At 37.7% G+C, this 15268-nt stretch overlaps 1 protein-coding gene and 1 pseudogene across 2 annotated transcripts; one reads left to right on the plus strand and one right to left on the minus strand.

Annotated features, from left to right (window-relative positions):
• Window positions 1-353: 353 nt before the first annotated feature.
• Window positions 354-1425, minus strand: LOC102127613 (STE20-related kinase adapter protein beta pseudogene; annotated as a pseudogene).
• Window positions 1426-2801: 1376 nt separating this feature from the next.
• GIMAP7 (GTPase, IMAP family member 7) lies at window positions 2802-12438 on the plus strand. Of its 2 annotated transcripts, XM_015448278.4 has the most exons (3): window positions 2802-2875; window positions 8084-9007; window positions 12364-12438. In XM_015448278.4, the coding sequence occupies exon 2, from the start codon at window positions 8125-8127 to the stop codon at window positions 9001-9003; it is 879 nt and encodes a 292-aa protein (XP_015303764.3). In that variant the 5' UTR covers window positions 2802-2875; window positions 8084-8124; the 3' UTR covers window positions 9004-9007; window positions 12364-12438. The 2 variants fall into 2 exon arrangements, with proteins under 2 accessions (XP_015303764.3, XP_005551201.4); XM_005551144.5 differs by lacking the exon at window positions 12364-12438 and having other exon boundaries at window positions 8084-9146.
• The last annotated feature ends 2830 nt before the right edge of the window (window positions 12439-15268 follow it).

Here is a 15268-nt window from a genome sequence, read left to right on the forward strand (position 1 = left end):
CTACCATGAAAGGGTCTGATGCAAGATAAACTAGCCTGTTGGTTTAACAATAGCTCATTAAAAAGGCCAGAGAATCTGGGAGAAGATGTATTTGGAAGCACTATCCTCTGAAGGACCATTCCCAAGAGGACAGCAAAATACTGAAAAAATTAACTGACTCAAAAATTATATTGAGAGATCAAGAGAGTTAGTCACAGCTTAGAATAATTTCCAGAATAAATAACACTAGCTAGATTAGTAGTTCTGATGTTTCCTTGGAGTTGTCATAGCACTCTGTGTGAACCGAAGGGACTACAAACTGATGCCCCTTTGAACAGAGTGATTTTAAAATAATAGATTCTCCAGTGCGCCAACTGTGTTTTCAAGTATAATTCTGGTATTTGTACCTAGCAATACAGAAGAAAAAGCAGCAAGGAGAAAGCGTCAAGTATATAGGACATAAAATGATTTGGCAGCCCTAGAATTCCCAATATGAGTCTTTTTCATCAGGAAAGTCACAATCTGGCTCAGTCCAGGGTAACACTGGAGGCAATGACACTGATGGCTTGTTATAAGCAGGAGGCAACAGTGAAAGTATTGAATCCTGGCTATCTTCTTTCATCTGTTTGAAGAAAACATGGGACTATAAACTGCTTGCTGATGGCCTTTTCTCCAGATCTTGTTGCAAACACAGTGGTAAAAAGCTAAGGAAGGCCGGAGAGACGGTTTTTGAGGATGGTGTGTGTAATCGGTCACTATTTACTGTGTGAGTTCCACTGGAGATAAGCACACTTGCTCCAATCCCAGAGTCTACACCTGACCGGGAATCTTTCATTTTGGATTCTGATTGTGGGAAAATACTGATATCCAATGGGCTTTAAGGGGGAACTTTCAGTTTCTGTAACAGCATCTGAGTTCTCTTCATATCCTGGAAAGGCACCTGCGTACTGGCTAATTCACATGTTGTAATCCCAACACTGTAAATATCTGACTTCACATTATACCCATGTAAATCCTGTCTCAGTAGTTCTGGACTCAGCCATGGTTGCACTGATGTGCTGAACTGTGGGAAATCATACACAGCCCTATGGCTCTGTCCATGCTTAACCAAACTATGCAGATGAGACAGGCCAGAGAGGGTCACTAGGCCATCATCAGAAATGAGGATATGGCTGGCTTTACTACTCCTATGAATACAGCCATATTGGTGCAGATAGTTCAGTCCTCTCACTGCTCCAAAGAGAATGTTTCTTATTAAAGTTTTACCCATTCCTTCAGGAAAATAGGCCCTCAAGAGTTGACTTGCTGAACCATAGGCCATAAATGGAGAAATAACTCAAAGCCAGCTGTCAACACTGAAAACTGTCCAATAAGTTGTAATATTGGGATGCCAGAAAAAGTGGGATAGAATCATGGCTTTCTGTAAAACTTTCAGACATTCTTCATTGCAGTTTTCCAGATTTGTAACTTTTATAGTTACCAGTGTTCCTGTAGGAGTATGCCGTGCAAGATGGACAGAAGTCAAGTTGTCAAATCCTCTTCCTATTTCTACTTGGAGCTCATAGTGAGAAATGTTGATGGAACATACTACTTCACTGGCTCTAGTGGATGGACCCGACCAGGAAAGGGTTGGCTCATCGACCAAGTATTGATGGATGCTGGTTTCAGGTTTGTGTTTTGGGTTTGAGTGATCCAACTTGTGTTCTTGAAGTGCAGAAACAATCCAAAGGAGACACCAAATCGCTTTAGTTCACAGAAAGTGACAAAAATCCAAATATTCCAAAGAAGGCTTTTGTTTCATCTTCCTTTCAAGATGCAGATACATCATACCTAGCGGCGACCACGGCCAGCGACTCCCTTCAGGCTGCCAGTGGTGCGGACCTGGGCAGGTGCCGGAGCCCGGATCATGGAGGGGCAAGGCGAGTGCTCTAGGCCCGCTCCTGGCATGGGGTGCTGGAGGGTGGCAAGGCCGCGACAGGGGCTATGGGCTTGGAACTCTAAACATAGTATTCTTATGGAGCCAACCGGAATATCTGGTCAACTGCGAGAGCTTTGGGAGCATGCCTCTCACCTCAAGAAACCTCCAGAGCAGATTGGAACCATCCACTGGGTAAATTTGGGAAAATCTATCTCTGCCTGAGACTGGAGTAGGAAGATGTGGGGTAGAGAGGAAGGTGGGGGAAGGGATGTAGGATCTATTCCATGGGTGCATCTTTACTTGTTAGGTCATGCGTATTTTCAAACTTGGAAGAATTATATGAAAAGCAACTAGAGAAACTATGTGGTCAAGGGCAGATTATTTTTCCAGGCCTCACCTTCCTTTTTTTCCGTGGTTCCTAATGATTTAGACTCTGCCTTTGAGCCTCAGTGCTGTTAACTTTTGAATGAGTAACTTGAGGCCTTCCTGAAAGACTACAATTAAAAACCCATATTACACAATCAGTAAGAACCCCCAGCTCTACGCTTGGAAACAGCAAGGTATATGCCTGTCTCCCTTCTTCCCCAAATCACCCCTCAGCCTCCCACTCCACCCAGGGAAGACAATCAGATCCTGTGCCTTGTTTTCTAGGCAATATTTGGGTCGTTTAATAAGGCTTTTTTGCACCCATCACTATAACCTGAAGCAAAAATTGTAGCTTTGGAAATGGTGTTTACAGCAGGCCCATGGGCAAAAGGTTTCAACCAGCAAAATTGAAGCAATCACCAGATTATGGATCAGTATTTCTGTTTCTTTAAAGACAAACTTTTTTTTTTTTGTGGCTCCACCCAGTCTGAGCTTCCTGACTTAGAGGCTTTGGTGGGGGTGCAGGCACTTCTGCCTCATAGTCAAAGCAAAAGCAACAGCTCAAGCAGCCTCCTTGGAGAAAATCTGAAAATTCAACTTGTTCAAGAGAAGGTGAGCCTGGCTGAGAAGAGGGCCGGGGGTATCAGGCTGTGAAGGGCAGTGAGGACAGGGTGTGTGGGTGGAGTGGACTCTGCCCTTAGGAGGGACAAGGCACTGTGCCAGCAGCACTGCAGAGAAGGGACTGTGGGAGGGGTGAGTAGGAAGGGGAGTGAGGAGATTTATTTGCACTTGAAAACTCAACTTGTTCAAGAGAAGATGAGCCTGGCTGAGAAGAGGGCTTGGTGCTATTGGGCTGTGAAGGGCAGTGAGGACAGGGTGTGTGGGTGGAGTGGACTCTGCCCTGAGGAGGGACAGGGCACTGTGCTAGCAGCACTGCATAGAAGGTGTTGTGGGAGGGGTGAGAAGGAAGGGCAGTGAGGAGATGTGTTTGCGGAGTCTATGCATCTCATATGTAACAGAACATGCGTGGCTGCATAGTGCACCCTCCACTCACTGGCTGTTGTGATAGACACAGAGTATTGCCTGATAACTTGCATAAGAAATTAAGGGCTCCTAAGGCAGATTTGTAGAGGTGACAGGCAATTTAGGGTCCACCTGTCTAAGTCCCTCTTCTTACTGAAAAAGAATCAGAATCCCAATTCAAGGGGTACCCAGAATCCTAACCCAGAATCCCAAATCCAAGGGGTACCCAGATCACTCATGGCAGAGGAACACTAGAATTCAGCCTGCTGAGTTTTTCCAGCATTAAGCAGAGACAAGCTGTGTCCCTAACAGTATAACTTGTGAGGCTGCTCCGCCATTCAATACAAAAAGAGTTGCTATAAAAGACCTTTATAGAAATCACTCTATGAAAGCCTAAGGACAACCCTGCAAGATTGGTTTTATTTTCCCTTTTTATAGCGGAGGGACTAAATCTCAAGGAGCTTATGAAATTTTCTAGAACTGTTGGGTCTGGCCACAGTTTAGAACTGTTCACCTCTGTTGTAAATGCTTTTGTCACTTCTCAGCCTGTCTCTTAGCTGGAGGTCCTCTGGATCTCCAAGAACCACTTGAGAAAGTTTTAAAGTGATTTTTCTGACTGTCTCTCTCACGTTTGGCTTCTCAATATGGGAGAGATGGAAAAGTCCATGAGAAATGCAGAGCCCTCCTCACGGTTCCCTTATCACAGGCTGGCTCCCAGCTCACTTTTTTGCAGAAAGTGTGGATCATCTCCTTTGCCCTCCACTGATCTATCTCTGATGCCATGTCAATGAAAATTTAGAATCATGGCCTGAGAGTAACCAAGAACAGGCGGTAGAGTGCATGGTTAAGAGTGAGCATGGTAGAGTCAGACAGACTTTGAATCGAATGTCTTCTCTGCCCAATACCTATTAGCACAGTGACCAGAGGCATGTTTCCCAGAATTTTTGAGCCACACCAGCTTCCTCATTTAAAAAATTAGAATAATAAAATTAGTTTCACTGTCGAGTATTTTGGAAGAGTAAACGAAATATACAAAACATGTTTTATCAGGGTGTTCTGATATGCATTATATACTCGATAGTGGTTACACTATACATGGGTTCATTTTTTTATTTGAGGAAAATTTATACTTATTCAAAGGTAAAAATAATATAAGGAACTTCCTTGTACCTATACTACAATCTAACAGTTGTCAATTTATGCCAGTCTTGTTCAACTATCTGCTCCTATTCTCAACTCTATCACAGATTATTTTGAAGCAAATGTCAGACATTACATCATTTTATCAGTAAATATTTGCGTATGTGTCTCTGAAAGATAAAGACCATTTAAAAGCATTTCCACAATTTCATAAACAGGCTTCAAAAGACAATTATAAATTTTAATACTACCAGTTGTATTCAGATTTCCCTGAAGATCTCATAATTTTTAAAATCATTTGAGGTAGGATCTAAGTAAAATTCATACATTACAATTGTTTGACATCTCTTAAGTTTCACTTAATGTTGTGTTAAATTTCTTTGTTTAAGGAAGGGAAGGTCTTTTGTCCAACAGAACTGGACAGTATTCATACTGCTGAATGCATCCTAACAATGTCATTTAACATTCACTTCTAGCTCTAGTGTTTTCTGTGAATTTATATTAATGGGGAGGTTGGATCAGATTAAAGTTTGACTTTGTTTTTTTAGTGGGAATACTTCATAGATGCTATCCTAAACTTCCATTAGAAGGCACATAATATTTGAGTGTCTCTCTTTTTGTGATGTTAGCAGATGTTAATGATTGTCTAGAATGAATTTGTTTCATTAAAAGTTACCAAAAGATGATATTCTATCATTCTTTTTTCATTTATTAGATGGAATAGTCCTATGCAAAGGAACTTTCATTCAGCGATTCTTTCGCTTTTGTGAGATATAGTTAAAAGATGAGATGTATGAAAGACAAAATAAATGCTTCTTTCCCTTTAGTTGTCATTGTTCAGCATGATGAGTCACTTTCCTAGAATACTTCCAAGGGAGCAATTAGGTTCTTTCAGGAACATGGTGTTGTTATAAACTACTGGATTTCAATATATTTGGTATATTTTAATCCATTGGAACAATCTTTATTAGTGATGCTCAAATTGTTCCATCTTCGTCCAGTTGGAACCTCTTTAAGATAGCTTCCAAGTTCTTCTGATAAAACTAAGTAATTTTTGATAACATCCCTGCTTTCTAGTATGAAAGATGTTATAGGCTAAACTTGTATGTTTACTGGCCCAGACCTGCAATCAGTACTTTTTCCTAGTAGTCCTAATTTATTTTGTGGGAAATGCCATTTGAAGATCACAATCTGGGTGTTAAGTGCACTCATTGCTACTTGGCTGACCATGGTTTATGCCTTTTAGATGGACTTCAAAACAGTACACACACATACACACACACACACACACACACAGTGAAATTATTAATACTATATTTTCAAGCCTCTCAGGACAAATCTTTGTGTGGTTCATCCTTGACACAAAATACAATTAGGTTTATTTGTTCCATTTCTTTTAACTTTTACTGGTGTTTTAAAATATAATTGTTATTGTACAATTATGTAAACCATTGAAATGGTCTCAAGATCAAATTTGCAAAAACAAAGGATATTCAAAGAAGTCTAGTGACCATTTTCTGTTCCTGTCCCTTGTGCCTTGTTCCTCCCATCTTCATATAAATAATTCTTTCGTTTGTTTAGTTTTCAAATGGTTCTGCCATTGCTTTTTCACATGCACATAAAAATTATTTATACATAAAACTAATATTCCTTCTTACTATATAAATGGTAGTAAAAGATACGTTATTTTCTTCACTTGGCTTTTTTCACTTAACAGTATATCCCAGAGATCTCTTCATACTGGTATATCGATCTATTTCTCATTCCTTTTTGCAGTTGGATAGTACTTTTCTGTATGAATATACCTTAGTTTATTCAACTGGTCCCCACTGATGGCCATCTGATAGGGTTTTGATCTTCTGCTATTACTAATAGTACTGCATGAATAACCACATGCATATATCTTTCTGTATTTTTGTCAGTGCAGCGCTGGGATAAATCCTAAAATTGGGATTGATAATCAAAGAGTAAATGCATGTGTAATTTTCCAAGGTATTGCTACTTTCTCCTCTATAGGTGTTAGGTTGTTTTCCCCTTCACACTAGTCATGCAGGACATTACCTGTTTTCCCCATACATTTACCACCAGATTACGCTGGGAAATGTGTGGATTTTTGCCATACCTATAGTTGAGAAAGAGTTATCTCTGAGAATTTTTTATTTTTTCTATGTTTTTAATTTATTCTTCTCTATTGTGAATGAACTTGGATATCTTTTTATGTATTCAAGGATAATTTGCATTTTTTCCTTGGCTGCGTATTTATATTTTGCCCAATTTTCTATCAAGTCATTGGTCTTTTGTTTCTTTACTTTTAGATATTCTTCGTACAATAGGAAAAGTAGCCGTCTTTGAGATAAATTGGAAAAAATGTTTTCCTAGTTTGATATTTGTGTTTTGTCTATAGTGTTGTATGGCTTACATAATTTTTTAGATTTTTGTGTAATCAAACTTACCAGTCTTTTCCTTATACTATTTTAAATCTTAGTTATTAACATCCTCTCCACTCCCAGGTTACAAGGAATTTACCTGTGTTTCTCTTATTATTTATATGGGATAGTTTTTTACATTTAAATTTCTGATCTATTTGGAATTTGTATGACATTTTAAGGATAAAATTGCATTAAATTATATGGTGGTATAGTTATTTCAGTGTTACTAATCAAAGTGTCCATCATCTTTCCCATTGGTATGAGGTGTTGCTTCACAGAATGTAAGTTAATGTAATTGAATTGAATATAAATGAATGTAAAATGAGCAATGGCCTATTTGTGAATTCTGTTTCTGTTTCATGGCCCGTCTCTGTTCACTCACCAATATCATACTGCTTTAATTATAGAGATTATAATGTTTAATTGTCTGGTAGAGCTAATCTTTCCCTGTTCTTCTTTTCCTTGATTGTCTAGGCTAACTTGCACTTTCCTTCATCCAAATGAACTTTATAATCAACTATTTTAGTTCCAGAAAAAAAATAAAGATGACAAAATTAAAAAATTATATTTATATAAAATCATATTAAAGAAATATATATTTTTTCTGTTCTACAAACTACTTTAAACACGAATCCGTGTTAAATTTGGCCAAATATCTTTCCTGCATCTAGCTAATTTTCTTCTTAACCTATTAATGGGATGTGTTGTAACAATCAGCATTCTCATATTTGACCCACCATAGTATTTCTGAAATAAATCACACTTAATCACAGTCTATTATTTATTAGAGTCTAATAATTTATTTAGGATTTTTATATTAATATTCACAAATGAGACACATCTGTAGTTTTCTTTATTGATGAAATATTTGTCAGCCTTTGGAATCAATATACTTGCTTCATAGAAAAAAATGTAACTTTTTCCTTCTTTTTATATGTCCAGGAGCAGTTTTAGGTAGCTTTGAGATGATCAGATCTTAAAAGGTTTAATAGAATCCCCCTGTGAAACCATCTATACCTGGTACTACTTTGTGGGGAAACTCTTTAACTGCTTTCTCTATTATTTCTTCCATATTAATCGGACTATTTCATCCTTCTGTCTTTACTGGGATTAATATGGATAATAGGATGTTACAAATTTTCAGGAAGAAAGAGAAAGCAGAAAAGAAGGTTGGGAATGGATCCCACTTACCAAAATCGGCTTTTTTTCCTATCTTCCCCTCTTTAAGGTCTTGTACGTGCCTAAGTTCCAGAGCCTCCTGACGTGAGCATGGCTGAGAGTGAGGACCCCTCTCTGAGGATCGTTCTGGTAGGGAAAACTGGAAGTGGGAAAAGTGGAACAGCGAACACCATCCTTGGAAAGAAAATCTTTGAGTCTAGAATTGCTGCCCAAGCTGTTACCAAGACCTGTCAAAAAGCATCCCGGGAATGGCAGGGGAGACACCTTCTTGTTGTTGACACTCCAGGGCTCTTTGACACCAAGGAGAGGCTGGAAACCACCTGTAGGGAAATCAGCCGCTGCGTCATCTCCTCCTGCCCAGGGCCCCATGCTATTGTCCTGGTTCTGCAGCTGGGCCGCTACACAGAGGAAGAGCAGAAAACTGTTGCATTGATCAAGGCTGTCTTTGGGAAGCCAGCCATGAAGCACATGGTCATCTTGTTCACTCGCAAAGAAGAGTTGGAGGGCCAGAGCTTGAGTGACTTCATAGCAGATGCGGATGTGAACCTAAAAAGCATCGTCCAGGAGTGCGGGAACCGCTGCTGTGCCTTTAGCAACAGCAGCCAAACCAGTGAGGCAGAGAAGGAAGGTCAAGTGCAGGAGCTGGTGGAGCTGATAGAGAAAATGGTGCAGTGCAACAAAGGGGCCTACTTTTCTGACGCCATATACAAGGACACAGAGGAAAGGCTGAAACAACGGGAAGAGATTTTGAGGAAAATCTACATTGATCAATTAAGTGAAGAAATTAAACTAGTAAAAGAGGATGAGCATAAATCAGAGGCAGAAAAGGAGGAAAAAATAAAATTATTAAAAATAAAATGTGATGAAAAAATAAAAAATATAAGGGAAGAAGCTGAAAAAAATATATTTGCAGATGTTTTAAATAGGATTTTGAAGATGATTTCAAAAATATGGCATTTCTTTTGGTAGTAATGTAAGTTTTATTCTTCTTAATTTACTATGATTTGTTAATGTGATGAATTGTATTTTGCAAGATAGTTACAGAAATACCTACCTCCCTTTAGCTTTATTAAGGTATCATTGATAAATAAAAATTAAATGTTTAATGTGTATAATGTGATTTTTAATATATATGTGTATATATACACATATACATTGTGAAATAATTAAATCAAGGTAATTAACACATCTAGCACCTCTCAGTTACTATTTTCTTTGGTATGGTGAGAACATTTAAGGTCTACTCTCTTAGCAGATTGCAAAAATGCAATACAGTATTATTAAGTATAGTTGTCATGCTGTATGTTAGATCTCCAGAGGTTATTCATCCTGCATAACTAAAGTTTTGTACCCTTTGACGAACATTTCCCCATTTCCCCCAACACCCAGCCCCTGGCAACCAACATTCTATTCTTTGCTTCTGTGCATTCTACTTTATCAAATTCCACATGGAAGTGAGATCAAGCAGTGCTTGTCTTTCTGTGCTTAGCTTACTTTACTTAGCATACTGTCCTCTGGGTTCATTGATATTGTTGCAAATGACGCGATTTACTTCTTTTTCAAGGTTGAATAATGTTCCATTGTTAATGGAATGTTAATAGTGCACCACATTTTCTTTATCCATTCATCTGTCCATGGACGCACTTGAGTTATTTCTATATCTTGGCTATTGTGAATAATGTTGCAGTGAGCGTGGGAGTGCAGATATTTCTATAATAATGCTCATTGCAGCATTATTCACAATGGATAAAGATACATTTCAGTGGAATATATATATATATAATATACATATATATTATATATATATAGTTGTTTATAAGCCACCTAGTTCATGATATTTTTATAGCAGCCCGAATGGGCTAATACCTAAAGGAAACTAAATATATCTTTATCCGCTAGAATATATATATTCAGTGGAATATATATTCAGGGGTCTCTCTTCAGCCTCTTTTATGAGGGCATTAATTTCATTTCTGGAGGCTCTGACCCGATGACCTAATCACTTCCCTAGGGCCTACCTCCTTATACTATCCCATTGGGAGTGAGGATTTCAACATATGAATTTTGGGGGGATGTAATCATTTAGACCATAACATTCTGTTCCTGGCTCCCCAAAATGTATGCCCTTATCACATGCAAAATACATTACTTTCATCCCAGTAGCCTCAACAATCTTGTTTCAGGATCAATTTTCACATGTAACTCCAAAGTCTCATCTAATTATCATCTAAATCAGATATGGGTGAGACTTAAGGTATAATTCATTCTGAGGCAAATTGCTTTCCAGTTGTGAATCAGTGAAATCAAGTAAATTATGAGCCTCAAACATATGATGGTGGGACAGGCATAAGATAGACATTCTCATTCTGAAAGGGAAAAATAAAAATGAATAAAGGAGTGACAGTTACCACGCAAGTCCAAAACCCTGTGACTCAAGAATAATCTTTTTTGGTTTGATGCTCTCAAGGCCCACTGATATGGAGGTCCTGCCTTTTGGACCCTTTTTGGCAGTAGTCCAGCTTCCAAAGCTTTGCCTGTCCCCACACTTTGCTGAGCTCAGCACACACCACACCAGAGCCTGCCAGAGCAGCACCGAGGGGAGCCGAGCAGCATGGCAACAGAGTGTGGGGAGCAGAGTCCACAATGTGAGGTAACTCTGGGCAGCAGTGGCCCCTCCTTTGAAATTGTTCTGATCCCACGGGCCCTAGCATTCTGTGACGGCAGTCAGCCCTACTGATTTCTGAAATGCCTTTGGGGTCATTTTCCCATTGTCCTGGACAATAGGTCCTCGCTTGGGTTTAGATGGCTCACTGCCTTGGTCAATAGCACATGACTTCCATTGAGATGGCTGATCCATACTAATTTTCTTTATCAAATGATCAATAGGCCACATCATTTTCTCTTCTGATAAAGCTTTCTTATCTTTTTCCAATATGGACAGACTAAGAATTTTCTAAATGTTTCAATGCTACTTCCCTTTAACTAACAAATCCATTTTCATTTCTCTCTTCTCACATTTTACTATAGGCAGTGAAGAGAAGCCACACTGTACCTTCAACGCTTTGCTTATAAATTTCCTCAGCCAGATACCCAATTTCATTACTCACAAATTCTACCTTCCACAAAATACTGGAACAAGAACACAACACAGCCAAGTTATTTGCCACTTTATGATAAGGATTTCTGTTCTTCCATTGTCCAAACAACACATTCTTCATTTATCTCTGGTGAGATCTCATCAGAATGGTCTTTACCAGCCATATTTCTACCAATAACCTAAGTTATTAGTATATCCACTTAGGTATTCACTAAGAAAACTGAGGCTTTCTGAACTTCAGCAGAATCATCCTTAATGGTCCATTCATAGCAATGCAGGCTTTTTCTAGCACAAACCTCTCACTCCCAGCCTATACTTATCACCCAGTTCCAAAACTGTTTGCATATTTTAGGTATTTATTACAGCAGCACCTTCAGTTCTTGGTACCAATTTTCTCTTTTAGTTTGGACCGCTATTACAAAATACTATAAGTTGCATGGCTTATAAGCAACAGAAATTTATTTCCTACAGTTCTGGAGGTGGAGAAGTCCAAAGCACTGGCAGATTCAGTGTCTAGTGAAGGCCCACTTCCTCATAGACATCTATCTTTTCACTCTAACCTCACATGGTGAAAGGGACAAGGGTTTTCTCTTGAGCCTCTTTTATTTTTGGTTTTAAACTTCCTATTGAGCCTCTTTTACAAGGGCACTAATCACATTTATGAGGTCACTACCCCCATGACCTAGTCACATTCCAAGAGCCCCACCTCCTGTTATCATCACATTAAGCATGAAGATTTATCATCACATTAAACACATCAATTTTGTGGGAACATAAACAATCAGAATATAACAGATATATACCCAGAAACTTGATGGATTATATGATAGTTCTTATTTTTAATTTTTTGGGGGAACTTCCATCCTGTTTTCCATAATGGCTGTACCAATTTACATTCCCACCAACAGTGTACAAGAGTTACTTTTTCTCCACATTCTTGCCAACACTTGATATCTTTTGTCTTTTTGATAATATACGGGTATGAGATAATATCTCATTGTGGTTTTGATTTGCCTTTCATTGACGATTACTGATGTTGGGCATTTTTTCATACCCTTGTCATAAAGAAACCTGTATGTCTTATTTTGAGAAATGTCTGTTCAGGTCCTTTGCCTATTTTTTAATCGGGTTATTTGTTTAATTGCTCTTGAGTTATTTAAGTTCCTTGTGTATTTTGGATATTAACGCCTTGTGAGATGTATGATTTACAAATATTTTCTCCTATTCCATAGGTTGTCTCTTCACACTATTGATCGCATCTTTTGCTATGCAGGATATGTTTTGTTTGAGGTAACCATGTTTGTCTATTTTTGCTTTTGTGGCCTTTGCTTTTGGTGTCATAAAAAATCATCACCCAGATCAAGATTTTCCCTGTGTTTCTTCTAGTAGTTTACAGTTTTAGGCCTAACATGTAACTATTTAATCCATTTTGCGTTGATTTTTTTTTTAAGATAAGGGCCCAATTTCATTCTTCTGCATGTGGATATCCAGTTTTCCCAACGCTGTTATTGAAGAAACTATCCTTTTCTCTTTGTATGTTCTGTGTTCAACTGACCATAAATGTGTAGCCTTATTTCTGGGTTTATTATTCTGTTCATTGGTCTTTATGTCCATTTTTACGCTAGTAGCATATTTTTTATTACTATAGCTTTGTTTTAATTATAATAGTATGTTTTGATTGCCACAGCTTTGTTTTGGTTACTATATTTTGAAATTAAGTAGTGTGAGGGCCCCAGCTTTGTTCTTTTTGTTGAAGATTGCTTTGGCTACTTAGGGTCTTTTGTGGTTCCATATAGATTTTAGATTTTTTTAAACTCTTGTGAAAAATGATATTAGAATTTTGACAGAATTTCATTGACTATATAGATTGCTTTGGGTAGTAAAGACATTTTAACAATATCACTTTAATCCATAAACATCACTCTCTCTCTCTCTCTCTCTCTCTCTCTCTCTCTCTCTCTCTCTCTCTATATATATATATATATATATATATATATATATATTTGTATCTATTTGTGTCATCTTCAATTTCTTTTATCAACGTTTTATAGTTTTCAGTGGATAGGTCTTTTGCCTCCTTGGTTAAATTTATTCGTGAATATTTTAGGGGTAGCTATTGTAAATAAGATTGTTTCTTTAATTTCTTTTTTGTATAGTGAATTGTTAGTAGGTAGAAACACAACTGATTTCTGTATTTTTTTTTTCAAGTGGAGTCTTTAGTTTTCTATGTATAACATCATGTCATCTGTAAATAGAGGTTATTTTATGTCTTTCTTTCCAATTTGGATATCTTTTATCTCTATTTCTTGCCTAATTGCCCTGGCTAGAACTTCCCACCGTGTTAGAAGTGGCAAAAGTGAGCATTCTTGTCTTGTTCCTGATCGTGCAGGAAATGCTTTCAGCTTTTCAACATTGAGTGTGGTGTTACCTGTGGGCTTGTCATATAAGGCCTTTATTGTGTTGAGGTACATTTTTTCTTTCTTTTTTCAACTTTTATTTTAGGTTCAGGGATACATGTGAAAGTTTGTTACATAGGTAAACTACCATTTCTAGGTAAATTAAACTAGATTACTTCATCACCCAGGTATTAAGCCCAGTACCCAATAGTGATCTTTTCTGCACCTCTCCCTACTCCCACTATTCACCCTAAAGTAGATCCCAGTGTCTGTTGTTTCCTTCTTTGCATTCATAAGTTCTTATCATTTAGCTTCCCCTTATAAATGAGAACATGCGGTTTTTGGTTTTCTGTTCCTGCATTAGTTTGCTAAGGATTAACAGCCTCCAGCTCCATCCATGTTCCCAGAAAAGGCAAAACTTTATTTTTTTTGTGGCTGCATAGTATTCCATAGTGTATATGTACCATATTTTCTTTATCAAATCTGTCATTGATGGGTATTTAGGTTGATTCCATGTCTTTGCTATTGTAAATAGAGCTGCAGTGAATATTCATGTGCATGTGTCTTTATGGTAGAATGATTTATATGCCTCTGGGTATATACCAAGTAATGAGATTGCTGGGTTGAATGGTAGTTCTGCTTTTAGCTCTTTGAGAAATTGCCATACTGCTTTCCACAGTGATTGAACTAATTTACACTCCCACCAACAGCATATAAGCATTCCCTTTTCTCTGCAACCTCACCAGCATGCTATTTTTCTGGCTTTTTAATAATAAATATCTTGACCGGTATGAGATAATATCTCTTTGTGGTTTTCATTTGCATTTCTCTAATGATCAGTGATGTTGAGCTTTTTTTCATATGCTTGTTGGCTGCATATATGCCTTCTTTTGAAAAGTGTCTGTTCATGTCCTTTGCCCACTTTTTAATGGGGTAGTTTTTTATTTCTTGTACATTTGTTTAAGTTCTTTATACATGCTGGATATTAAACCTTTGTCGGATGCATAGTTTGCAAAAATGTGTCTGATTCTGTAGGTTATCTGTGACTCTGTCGATATTTCTTTTGCTGTGCAGAAACTCTTATTTAGATAACTGTTTGTCAATTTTTGCTTTTGTTGTGATCGCTTTTGGTGTCTTGGTCATGAAATGTTTGCTCATTCCTATGCTGAGAATGGTATTGCCTAGTTGTCTTCCAGGGTGTTCATACTTCTGGGTTTTCCATTTAAGTCTTTAATCCATCTTGAGTTGATTTTTATATATTGTGTAAGGAAAGGGTCCAGTTTCAATGGTTTCAATCTTCCACACATGGCTAGCCAGTTATCCCAGCACCACTTATTAAATAGGGAGTCTTTTCTCCATTTCTGGTTTTTGTCAGCTTTGTTGAAGATCAGATGGTCATAGATGTGTGACCTTATTTCTAGTCTCTCTAATCTGTTCCATTTATCTATGTACCTGTTTTTTTTTTTGTTTTTGTTTTTGTTTTTGTTTTTGTTTTGTTTTGTTTTTTACCAGTACTATGCTGTTTTGGATATTGTATCTCTGTAGTATAGTTTGAAGTGAGTAATGTGATGCCTCCAGCTTTGTTCTTTTTGCTTAGGATTGCTTTTGCTATTTGGGCTCTTTTTTGGCTCTATGTCAATTTTAAAATAGCCTTTTTTCTAGTTCTGTGGAGAATGTTGTTGGTAGTCTGATAGCAATAGAATTTAATCTGTATATTGCTTTGGGCAGTATGGCCATTTAA

This window comes from Macaca fascicularis, chromosome 3 (assembly GCF_037993035.2).
Source record: "Macaca fascicularis isolate 582-1 chromosome 3, T2T-MFA8v1.1".
Classification (NCBI taxonomy): domain Eukaryota; kingdom Metazoa; phylum Chordata; class Mammalia; order Primates; family Cercopithecidae; genus Macaca; species Macaca fascicularis.